At 43.0% G+C, this 12,844-nt stretch overlaps 1 protein-coding gene across 1 annotated transcript in view; it reads right to left on the bottom strand.

Moving 5' to 3' along the window:
- Nucleotides 1-2,851: 2,851 nt before the first annotated feature.
- The window catches only part of tmc2b (transmembrane channel-like 2b), a 141,533-nt gene continuing 131,540 nt past the window's right edge, over nucleotides 2,852-12,844 (bottom strand). Inside the window, exons 18-20 of the mRNA XM_041185266.1 lie at nucleotides 8,482-8,560; nucleotides 3,473-3,584; nucleotides 2,852-2,874 (exon numbers count right to left, since the gene is read on the bottom strand). Coding sequence (XP_041041200.1) covers nucleotides 2,852-2,874; nucleotides 3,473-3,584; nucleotides 8,482-8,560 — 214 coding nt within the window. The remainder of the gene's footprint in view (nucleotides 2,875-3,472; nucleotides 3,585-8,481; nucleotides 8,561-12,844) is intronic.

Raw genomic sequence — 12,844 nt, 5'->3', positions numbered from 1 at the left:
TCACTGTTGCTGGGTCAAAATCCTGGAACTCCCTCTCTAACAGCACTATGTATGTACCTACACCTTATCGACTGCTGCAGTTCAAGAAGGCAGCTCGCTACCACCTTCTCAAGGGCAATTATGGATCAGTAATAAAAATGCTGGCCCAGCCAGTGATGCCCACACCCTATGAATTTATAAAAATGCATACAAATTAGGGGCAGGAGTAAGCCATTCAGCCCCTTAAGCCTACCTCACCATTCATTAAGATCATGGCTGATCTGATTCTGGTCTCAACTCCACATTCCACCTACCCCGATAACCTTTGACTCCGTTAACGATCCAAGAATCTATCTACCTCTGTTTTAAAAATATTCAATGACCCTGCCTCCACCACTCTCTAGGAAAGAGAGTTCCAAAAGTTCACGATCCTCTGAAAGAAACAAATTATTCTCATCTCCGTCTTAAACCCCTTAGTTTTAAACTGTGTCCTCCAGTTCTAGTCTCTCGCAAAAGGAGAAACATCCTTTCACCATCCACCTTGTCACATCCCCTCAGGATCTTGTATATTTCAATGAGATCACCTTTCATTCCCCTTTGTCCAATTGGATCCATTCACACTTTTGGGTTGGCGTGATAATCTGTGGCAGCCTGGACTGCTTGAATATGAAGCCAGGAAAGCATACCCACACATGGAGGAAGCTCTTCTTGTGGTCGCAGACCAGTTGAACGTTGAGGGAGGGGAAAGGTCTCTTTCTCAATGAATCTCGCTGGCCTGTCACTGGGTGCCTTGATGGTCGCATGGGTGCAATCAACGGTGCCCTGGATCTGGGAGAATTCAGCAATGGCAGTAAAACCTGATGCTTTCTGTCCCTGCCAGGCTATGTCTGTCATGAAATGGATGTGCAGTCCACGTCTGACAAAGAGGACATGAGTGACCTATATGATGCAGTGACGTACAGCCACTAAGATCAACAGCAGATCCTTAGAAGGAGCCAGATACAAAGAAGTTCTTGGCCACTGTGACTTTGATGGCAGAGCAGTGAGCTCTAAAGTGTGAGCTCTTCAGCAACAAGGGCACAGATCTCTGTGATCATCTGGACAGTAGCTCTATTTTTGACCACAGATCCTGTGTTGAGTACATGGCCTCTGTTACCATTCTCTCCCGTGCCCTTTTGGTGCTCGGGGTTCAGCTTTTCCCTTGAAGATGTTGCCCCTCATCCCCACTGGTCTCAAACCTGACAGTTATGCCTCTACTGTCAGCTTGGCTGCCCTTTGTGATTGGTTGCGTTGCCTTCTGCGCTTCTGCCTCATAATAATACCAGAGGTACCCACCTCCCTTCAGTTGATCAGCAACATACAGCGCATGAAACGTACGCGTTCCCTTCAAAATTCAAATCACCATCTCTAACAAGCTCTTAATGAGCTTTTTATCTACTAAAATTGGCCTCAATCGGGAGGTGGATGAGATCACTGTGCTGCACCCGCCTCCCCCGACCACTACCCCCACCCCCCCACCCCCCACCCCCCCACCACCCCACCCCACCACACCCCACACCACACTCCCTGGTGAACATTGCTAGCGCCAGGAACGGCATCTCAAAACTGATACACCAGTATTTATGGGCCCTCAACCTCCATTCCCAAATTCAGTCTATCATCTGGTATCAGGTCACTCAAGAGAGCAACAAGAGTCAGAGGGCATAGAATCAAAATAATTGGTAAAAGGAGTAAATGTAATGTGAGGAACATTTTTCACCCAGGGGGTGGTTGGAATCTGGAACAAACTTCCTGAAAGGGTGATGGAGGCAGGTTCGTTCGAGATATTCAAAAGGGAATGGGATTGCTACCTGAAAGGAAATAATGTGCAAGGTTATGGGGATAAGGCAGGGGAGTGGGGCCAGGTGGAATGCTCTTTCAGAGAGTCAGTGCAGACTCAATGGGCTGAATGGCTTCCTTCTGCACTGTAAACAGTCTGAGATCCTGTGAGGTACCATTGCTAATTGAGGGTTCTGTGATTAACCCATTTTCAAAATCTACACTTTTGCTTAAATTAAATCATTAGGCATATACTAATAGTTAACCAAGGGATATTTCTCTGTAAAACTAAAATACTGCAGATGCTGAAAATCCAAAATAAAACCAGAATGTGCTGGAAAAGCTCAGCAGGTCTGGCCCTATTTGTGGAGAGAGAAACAGAGTTAATGTTTTAAGTCCAATATGACTCTTCTTCAGAATAGCTAAAGACTATTTCTATGCGTTGTATCTGAATAAACAGATCTTCTGAGGTTGGCTGCTACTAATTTATTCCTTCATAGGCCCTCTGAGGGCAGTTAAGGGTCAATCACATTGCTGGGACTGAAGTCACACGTAGGCCAGACCAGGTATGGGTGGCAGATTTCCTTCCCTAAAGGACATTAGTGAACCAGATGGGTTTATTCGACAACTAAAGATAATTTCATGGTCACTGTTACTGAAACTAGATTTCATTTTGATCTTACCACCACGTCACCATCTCTTCTGAAATTCCTATTGTATTCTTGTAATTTCCAGGCCTTTCTTTTTTTCAGATTCTTAAACTGTAGTTTACATTATTTAATGGTCTAGTTGATTAACTTGTAGTTGGTGTCAAAATTTAGGAAACTAAAATTAGTTAAAAGATCAATAAGAGTCATATAACTTTGTATAGCATTACAATTTAATATTTTATTATTTTTATAAATTTGTATCAACTTTGATCTTGCAACAACACAAAGATCCATTTTTGAAACTTAACGGCCAGATTATTTTTTCTAATTTTATTTACTTCTGGCCAACAAAAAGGAGAGATGTTCGTGTTAGGGAACAGAATATGTTTCTGTTTTTGACACTTTCAGTCAAGCACTTTTAGGTCGCCTATTGCACAGAGAACCTGCAAACGCATAAATATCACTGGGAGCTCCTCATTGTAGTGTCCTACACCCAACCATTTTCAGCAGCTTTATCAATGACCTTTCCTCCACCTTAAGGACAGAAACAGAGATTCTTGCTGATAATTGCACCATTTGTAACTCCTCAGATAATGAAGCAGTCCATGCCTGCATATAGCAAGACCCAGACAACGTTCAGTTGGTAAGTGAAAAGTAGCATGCACACCACACAAGTGCCAGGCAATGATCATCTCCATCAAGGGGGAATTATTGCTTGACATCAATGGTATTTCATTAATGCACCATTCCGGTGGAACTTTCAAGTACAATCAAAAGATAAAACTGAGAGATTTGCTTTCTGATGTAATACCACCAAATGTTAAGATTTTTAAAAGCTGAATAAGCTCATATTTAAACAGTGTACTTGATTTACTAGTCAAAATTCAATCAAATTTCATTGTAACTATATTGATGTAATTACTAAATAAAGATTTAAATGTGAGGGTCTTTTCTATATATCTATTTTTATCAAAATTTGATAATACACAAAAAAACAGCTTATGGAATAAAGCTCCCACTCTTACCTAATTCAGGTTTGCTCGCATTCACATTATTTGGCAAAAGATCTTCCAAATCTTGTAACATAGGATTAGCAATATTTTTGTTGTTCCTTCTGTTCTTTTGTTCATCACGTTGCTTTTATTAAAGGAAAAAATCACACTATATTTATAATGCTTCATTGTAAAATGTGACTAAATTTACAGAATACACACAATCCCGAGTTTGTTCAAATGTAACACAGAGATAATGGCACTGTTTTCCATGAATAATATTATTGTGCTGCAATTCACTTCAGAATGTAACATAATATAGTTATTTACTAACTTCAACGTTTGGCTGACAATTATCAGTTTTAACAGAAAAGGTATTTTAGCTGACTGGAGTAGACAGGCAGCTTTTTGCTCAAGAACAATGCAATAAAGTTTGCATTGTGTTTTTAACCTGTCATGATCATGGATCCTATCCCTGAATTACTTATGGACATGTTGAACTTTTAAGTAAGATGTGTTTTTTTAAAAAGGACATACAAGCAAAATCTGGCTGAGACTGTAAGGTAACCGCTTGTTGGAAAATTTCTATGTGAATTACTTGACCAAAAAGTTCAGAGAGAATGAAATGTCACACCTAATGTGACATGGCCTACTTCAGACAGAGGCGCTTCAAAGGAAAATATACAATGTAAACTGAACTGTAATGTCCTGTGGTTACAGACATAATGGAACATGATTATCATCTCAACTGAAACCACTTCCGACTGAGTTATATTCCAGACTATGAACATGAGCTGAGTTGAAAAGAAAACAAAGATCTGGGTGAAATATATGTTTGTTTTCCCTTCCAGGCATACACAAGGAAAGGAGTTTTAAAAAAGCCAACTGTAACTCTAGTTTTGTGTGCTAGTCTGGTGTTCTGTTCTGGTGTGTGTGCTGTGAAGGTCACAGCTGAAGAATACCAACTGGGCATCCCTGCGCTGGCAGGTAAAAACCCCTTTCTGATTGTTGGTCACAAATCAGCAAAAGGAAACAGGACAGCTCCTTTCAGCCAGCCTGCAGAACCAAGAATCTCCAAACTAACCGCTTAACCACCAAAGTCAGCATTATCAGAATTACCCCAACTTAACGGCGACAGCATTTCACCATCTATTCCTCATGGACTGATTCAGATATCTTTTTTAACTTTTATTTTTAGACTCAATTTCTCATTTCTAATCTGTGTGTATGTGTGTCACGTTTTAATTATTTTTCCTCACATTTAGCAACTAATAAACTCACTCTTTCTTTGACTCAAGACAGCCTGGCTAAATTGGCTCATTTTAAAACATAAATACATTTGGACTGTGAAAAGGTAGCCAAGAGGGAAAGGACCCTTTTTAAATTAACTTTGTTGCGACCAACCGAGGGGGTTGACTAAAGGGAGCCAGTTCATACCTCCTCGCCTGGGAGCATAACAATTTGGGGTACCTCGTCCAGGGTCATAACAAATTGGGGGAACTCGCCCGGGTACCAATTATAACAAATAGGTGATAAAGCCCAAACAAATTTCAGAAGTTATTTCACTAGTTGATATGGGAGAATGTTATACAGTGCATCAATACTCCAATTTTAGCATTGCTGCAAAGCAGTTTGTCTTCACGTCAGCTTTTATCTCATGTAACTCAAACTGTGATGAAGGCATAAATGGGCTCTGAAGTAAAGCATTTCTTCTCCAAGAAGAAGTCTCATTCCTCTTTACTTCAGTGCCATTTTGGGCCTTGGCTATGATGTGATAACTATTGGCATAAAGTGAAATGGCTTTGCACCAATGTTGTAATGTTACTGTGACTGCACTCATTCTACACAATAACCAATACATTAAAATCAGTAGAGTTAGAAAATGTGTCTTTGAAACTCTCTGATAAAGTTTCTAAGCACAAATCTATTATTTATTCAAATCAAAACATGGGTCACAGCATTACATTTTAAAAAGCAGTGAAAATTCCGATGTCAATCTCTGGCAAAATCTATTTTAAAAGTGTCAACACTTTCTTAAGTATCAGTTATGTGTGTGGGTGGTGTTATGATAGAAGCTAGGGCTGTTAAGTGCAGCATAATTTTAGCTGCTAAAACAGTATAGTAGCTATGATTAAAAACTGTTGATTTTAACACTGCATGTCCATTCATACCAGAGCTTCCAGACACAATAAACCAGCATGAAAGGGTGGTAGGGTTCACTATTACAGCAATCTCCCCCCACCTCCTCCCCCTTTCAGGCTAAGATTGACTGCATTCATGTGTCCGCCTTTATGGCCAGCTAGTGAACGATCACCACCCATATACTATGCATGTCTGTGCCTGCTTTGTTGGTAGCTTCACACTGCCTACAGACTGTGGCAGTCTGCCATCACCCAACTCTTTCATCCAACACACCAAGTCAGAGGCTGGTTGCTTGGAGACAAGGGTAAAAACTCTACAGAACCCAAGTTGCCAGCTAAGAAGAAGTATAACTTGAGTCAAGATACCACTAGAGCCATCATCAAGCGGATCACTGAAGTGGTCAAACAATGATTCTGCCACTTGGACACGTTTGATGGCTTCATGCTGTTAAGTTCACAAAATGTTCTGGGTTGTGGTTGTTGCTATTTGTGGCACAACGTTGCTGTGCAATGGAGACAGTAAAGGGAGCAAGCATAGCAAGAAGACCTTTCACCATCAGATGAGAAAGATTCTGAATGATGGAGCAGAAGCAGGAGTGCAACAGCCACAGACTACTACCAAAGCTCTTTGGCAAGAGCTGATGGACAATTGCTTTATCTGATCCCTCCTTCCCTGCCCAACACCTCAACATTAATAGTCCTAAAGTCACTCTTTGCATTGTTTTCATCCTCCTGTAAAGTATTTCCAACCACTGATCAACGTTAGTATACATGACATCTGACACTACAGGCTCAGCCATCATTGGCTGCCCCTCAATTGGAGGATGAAGTCTACTTTGGGTCACGAGTTTCTGCCATGGGTATCCATATGACTGAACAAGTTTTCTTTCTTTGACCACAAAGATGATGATCTGACAGGGGTGGTTCTCCAGCCAGGAGAGTGGGACAGCTTATTTTTAGGGCACATTTCCTAGCCCCCTCTACATTTGGGGTGAGCAGAGGGTATCCTGAAGAGGACTGCTCTGTCACATATGCTGATGCCCAAAGACACCTCTGTCCCAATACAGGTGTCCAATGACCTTCATGTGTCTGTCACCTGTGTGCAGATTCTTAACTAGGGACCCCCAGGTTCACAGCCTTGATCCTGTTGCCAATTCTCTATCACCACAGTACTGAGCAAATGGATCCTGATAGAAGCCCACAACTGACTTTTAGTGTGGGGATCTTGGGGTGCTGTCATTGTCAACACTATCTTGGAGGGTTGGTGGTCAGAATCCAGTGAAGTGTTGAACCATGATGATCTGAACCACCTGCAGCCTTCTTTACTGCCTGTAGGACGCAGTCTTCCTTCACCTGTTCTGTCATTGAGGACTTTGTGGATCGCACTTTGTCTGGCACATCCCTTGACCTTGCCACAATGGGTGGCTCTACCAGGAACAAGGAGCTCCCGATTGCATCACTCAAGCAATCCATGGAGCAGACAAGCCTCTCTATCACATCAAGGTGGTGATCCACGCAGGTTGATCCACTAATCAACATGACATCTGACACAACAAGCTCAGTAGCTACGGCAGAACTAAGGTGCAAAGTCGCAACTTATAATGTTGTGACATTTTAATGGCTGACACATCCATCATCAAATAGTATTTTCACCTATAAAGCCTACAAATGATTTTTAGCTAATCTTGTACTCGTTCAAGGTGCTCCCACAGTGGCTTCAGTGTGGGTGGCTGAAGTCTGCTGATGGTCAGATGAGGGCCTTTGAGGTGCATGTGGGCAGTGGCCTTTAAGAGTTTGCACCCACACTAGTCCAATTGCAGATTATAGCCTCTTAACTTCTGCAAGGGCAGTTTGGCTCAGCTGGCTTTCTGGTATAACAGCAGGCATTGTTTGAGGAGGTGTTCCATGATTGACCAGGTGAAAACCCTTTTAAATTCACTAGTGAATGTTATCATTACAATGGGTCCCAACCATGTATCAGAAGCTGGGGGGCGATATCACCTAGCCTGTATGTGGAACCCCCACCAGCATTTTCCAGGGTTCGGGTAACTAATCAGTTACCATTGGGGTTGCCATCTCTATAAAGAACAATCACACATCCCCAGCAGCTCAGCAGTATCAGCAGTGCCACCAGGAGCAGTGGCCACTGCTGGGACTGCAGCTAGAAGAAGAGGTTGCCAGTATATAGTCTTCCCAGCCAGAGAAGTGAGGTATGGGGGTGTCAGGGCCTGTCAGGCAGGCTCTGGTAAGAGGAGAGGAAGGTTGGTGCGGGCAGAGGATATTGCCACAAGGATGGCCATTGCCACTGAGGACAGCTCTATTTGTTGAATAGTAGGTCTGTTTGGGCCTGCAACAAGGCTACCGGGTTCAGGTGGTCTCCCCATGCAGTGGAGAGCCGACTTGCTGCTGGTAAAAATGCCAATGTTGGCAGGAAGAGGCCCTTAATTGGCTATTTAAGTGGTTCAATTGGCCTCTGGGCAGGAAGACTGCCCTATACCTTCCCCGCTACAGGTAAAATGGCATGGCAGCAGAGAGAAGGAAGATGATGGATACTCCACCTCCCATCTTCCCATGCCATGTTACAGCATCCACCCCACCCCCTGCTTCCTGCCAACACTGGCATTTTTACCAGCAGCAAGTAGGCTCTCCACTGGGTGCAGAGACCACCTGGTGAACCCTGGCAGCCTTGTTGCAGGCCTGAGTGGACAACCTATTCACCCCACCCTACCCAAACCCGTTCTTAGGGGGCTGGTAAAGTCCCCTCCCACAGATGCTCAAAACTTCAAGGCTTGACATTTTAAGCTATTTTCTATGTAAATCATAAATATAGAAAACCATGTGCCTGCTATATTTACTTAGTAACGATATAGGTAGGATGAGTGTTTCTCAACATGAACGTACCATCTGCATCTTCTTTTTCAGCTCCAAATTAGCAAGTTGATATGTTTTCGAAGTGGCATTGAGGTAGTATATGGCTAAACTGCAATTAAATAGAGTTAAACTGTCAGGCACCTTAATACTTGATAAGGTAGAGTTTTTTTCAGTTAAAGACACATTTTATACCCATGCAAGATTCTTATTAATCCCTTTTCGGAGTAACATATAAGATGCTAGTCTAGGCTGTATAGCGTGAATCAAATATTGACTTCAACACTGATGTTACCCTATTCATATGGACAACCTAGCCCTTATAAACCTTTACTTATACAATAAAAGGCCTGCAAACGTGCGGGCCAGCCACTCTGAAAGTTATTCCAGGATCGCACCTGCAGTGACCTCTGTTACTTACCCCACTGAGTGTTTGGTTTTGGAGATGCCCCCAATTTAAATACAGGAACTGTGTCACTGGGTGTTTATCTCAAGCACCCATTTTTCTCAGGAGGTTACAAAATGCAGCCTTGGTGCCCAGGCTGAATTCTGTCCAATCTGGCCCCTTTAAAAAGAGGTGAAAATTAATCACAAGCCAGAATTTTAATGCAAGTTCAGGCCAGGTGGGCTCCATATACCTTTGAACTGATATAGATGTTGGATTTACCAAAGGACTTGGCAATGGAGTGGTTGGACCAAGAAGATTCTCAGCAGGTCACCCCTAACTCATGCCAGAAATATAGGCCCAGATTTTCCGCTCTCCGGATGGTCATGCTATGGCAGGTGTGTTACAGGAACCCTCTGAGGTCCCAACACAAGGACTCTGTGGGAATTGCCCAGGAAGTTTGAACTTTTGATGGGCAATTCCCCTGCTCCCTATACGCTCCGTAAATGTCTCCAACGCTGAGCTACAGTTGGAGACTTCGGACAGTTCCTAATTACTTACTTGGATAGTTAGTCGGAAAATGTTAGAGGGAGAAAAAGTGGTTAAATCTCTGGATAACTATACAACTGATCCCCCAAACACTCACACATATTCCCTCCCTCCTCCTCACCGCACCCTGACCACTCCCTTGACCTCCCAACAAATCCCCCTGACCCCCAACTACCCCACCCCAACTACCCCCCCCTGATCCAACCTGACTGGCCCCCACCACCCAACTACCCCCCACACCCAACCTGAACTGACTAGCCCCCCACCACCCAACACCCCCTTGACACCTGACCCATCCTGACTAGCACCAACCTGATCCAACTACCTCTGACCCCTCTACCCAGCTCACCCAGTACCCACCTGCCATCCTACCCAACTCACCCTCCTATCACCCTACACATTTCATCAATCTGCCACCCTACCCATCTCACGCACCTACCCACTTCACCCATCTGCCACATACAGCCCCAAACAGCTGCTGCCCTATCCACCTGCCCCTTTGCCCACCCTACCCCCTTACCCATTTACCTTAGCCACCCCTAACCCCTCTTATCCACTTACGTTGCACACTTACATTCTCTCCATAGCAGTTTTCAAAGCAGCTTTACGGCAGCCATAAAAAGGAGAGTGGCTTCTATGTGGATCCTCTGTGCTGCTCCCTGCAAGGTCAGCTACACTGGGTCAGATGTGAATGATCCTCCATCTGAAGATCATTCAGAAAATTTGGAGGAAGGTAAGTGTACATTTTTTCGTCTGATCAGGGTTGGAAATAGGGCGAAGAATTTCCCCCCATTGTGGAGTAAGTGCAGGAGCGTGCTGCCATTTTATGTGGGCGGGTCAATTAAGGCCCACCCAGCATGATGTCCGCCAGGAAGTGCCATGCGCTCCCTGTGCGGGCTGGGAGGGGGAGGATTCCCTTAGCCGAGAGTGCGCTGTTTCGCACATGCACTAAGTGCTGCCTCAGAAAAATCAGCGCCAAATTTAAAAATGGTCAATGTACAAAAATAAAATTTTCCTGACATGTCCCCTTGTGACACTGTCACCTGAGTTGGGACATGTCAATCACTTTCAATCAAACTTCTATTAAATTTTTTAAAACCCTCATGAAACCTCATCCCGCCCGTGGATGAGGGTTCCTGCTTTCTCTGAAGCCTGTCAGGGCTCCTGGCCTGCCCGCCAGCCTTAAGGTTGGGCGGGCAGGTCCATTGATTACTTGAATTAATTTTTAAATGGCCTCAATTGGCCGTTGACAGGTCAGCAGGCGCACAGCTGATTCAGTTGCGCCCCCCACCCCCCGCCGACCTGAAAATTGAAATGACGCAGGGTGACGCTGGGAGTTCAACCCGACAACATCCCGCATCATTTTACGCATCGGCAAGTGGGCCCTGCGCCCCCCCCCCCCCCCCACCCCCCCCCCCCCCCCCCCCCACCACCCCCCCCACCCTCCGCTCGCCGACCTCAATATCCTGGCCAGGGTTTCGATCCCGATCGGAAGATCTGGGCCATACTGTTTGGGTTGAGGAATTGCAGTTCCCTTTATTTATATACTAACTCTAACATTCTTCCTGTTTTGAATCAATTTGCATCCTTGCCTTTTGGTCTTTGAATCACTTCACTGCATTTTGAAATAAGAAATTCCCACCATTAGCAACCATGTTTAAAAATAACAGGTGACGAATTTTTGAAAGTAAAATATGGACATTCTCCAAGTTAAAAGTTATCATCAATTTCACAAATAGAACATATGTAATACTTCTTGACTCTTCATCATTTATGCTTTTTATAACTCATTAAAGCAAGAAGTTTAGCTCCCAGATTTTTATTAATATTCATTCCTGGGATGTGAACATTGCTGGCAAGGCCAGCATTTATTGCACATCCCTAATTGTCCTTTGAGAAGTTGGTGATGAGCCATTTTCTCAAACCAATGCTTATAGGTGCTATATGATGTTGTATAGGTCTCAGATTTAATTCTGGGTTAGGTCACCTCAATCAAACCACTGGATGAGGAAAGGGGAAATATTAGCCAGTGTTCCTGTCCCTGATCCTCCCCTATCCAGTTACTTTGCTTGGAAAGTACACCTTCGATATGGATAAGATTGGGTTCAGCTCTGATGCCCTCCACAGACAAATAGTTTGCTACTATCTAGGCTCACACAATGATTGGTCAGTTGAATACTGAGTGAGTGTGAGGCTTCAGCACAAAACTACCCATTTGGTGAGCAGCATGTCTTTTAATGTATCATGCCTTTTCCCATAAATATATTCATTTATTATTCCCTCATCCTAGTATCAGGCCAATATAGACAGGGTCTCATCTGTATAAATCTAAATATATAGAAATCAACTGACTAAGGAAATTCCAATAAAGTCACGGTATGGACAAAAGCTTATCGCCAGTCACTTTGGCCATAGAACTTGTGTTTTGTCTCTTCCTTAACTGCCTATCAATGTCTTAATATGCTGCAGAAAATTATTTGTTATTAATCTTCTTCCTAGCATATGTGCCATGGGGTACTTTACTGTAAAAGAATAATGTAGGAAAGCAATAATAATAAATTGAAGGGCAGTTTGACACATTTATTTGTAAACCATTTAAGCCTTGTCCAAGAATATTGGCAGAGTACTCAATCATAGGGATATAATTGTCAAGCCCTTCCTGCCCTCATCCAGTATCTACGTATGCACACACATTTGCAGCAGGGGTCATTTTCTAGCAATCAAAAGCAGGAACTCTGAACAATTTCACTCTCCCTTACCCAATGGCAGTTTCCAATTTACTGCCCAGTATTGCAGCTAAAGTAGGATCAGTTAACAGCAAAGAAACAGGGTCAAACCTGGAATACTACAGTTCGGATTGGGTCAGCTACTTATTGGATTAATTCATTGAGTCATCAGGGGAGCAGCTTAATGCATTAATTTAGAAATCTATATATAATTCAAGCGCCTGAAAAATGGCCCAACAGAGTCAATGTTGGATTGCTGGATGGATTTTTATTTCTTTTGAATTGAGCATTTTAAAGTAAATTGCACATAGTTAATTAAAACAGTGTAAAATTGATAGGATTGTGTTTTACTAATGAGGAAGTTAAACTAATATAAAATTGATTTTAAAAATTGATGTAAATTATTGATATAAAAATTCAGCCAAATCTAAAAATTAAAGCTACATGTATATATTAATTGTATACCTGTGCCTTCAAATAATGTGTCTTGGTAATGTGTTTGCATTGCAATAAAGCGCAAAGAGAAGCTCATCACTTACAACCTACCAGTCAATCTCATTGTGGAACCATGCTATATAGGAACAACCTGTTTAAAAATATATTAAAAGAAATCAAGTTTCAAAAATTAACCTGCATGTTTAACAAGGCAGCCAAATGCTGTCCATCCTTGTGAGTTGACTGACTGAAATACTTCGACAGCTGGCTGCACAAGTTTGCAAATTGTAATTTGGATTTC

Source organism: Carcharodon carcharias, chromosome 4 (genome assembly GCF_017639515.1).
Source record: "Carcharodon carcharias isolate sCarCar2 chromosome 4, sCarCar2.pri, whole genome shotgun sequence".
In the NCBI taxonomy this organism is placed as follows: Eukaryota; Metazoa; Chordata; class Chondrichthyes; order Lamniformes; family Lamnidae; genus Carcharodon; species Carcharodon carcharias.
The sequence above is the reverse complement of the archived record's forward strand: the minus strand, read 5'-3'. Positions and strand labels throughout refer to the sequence as shown.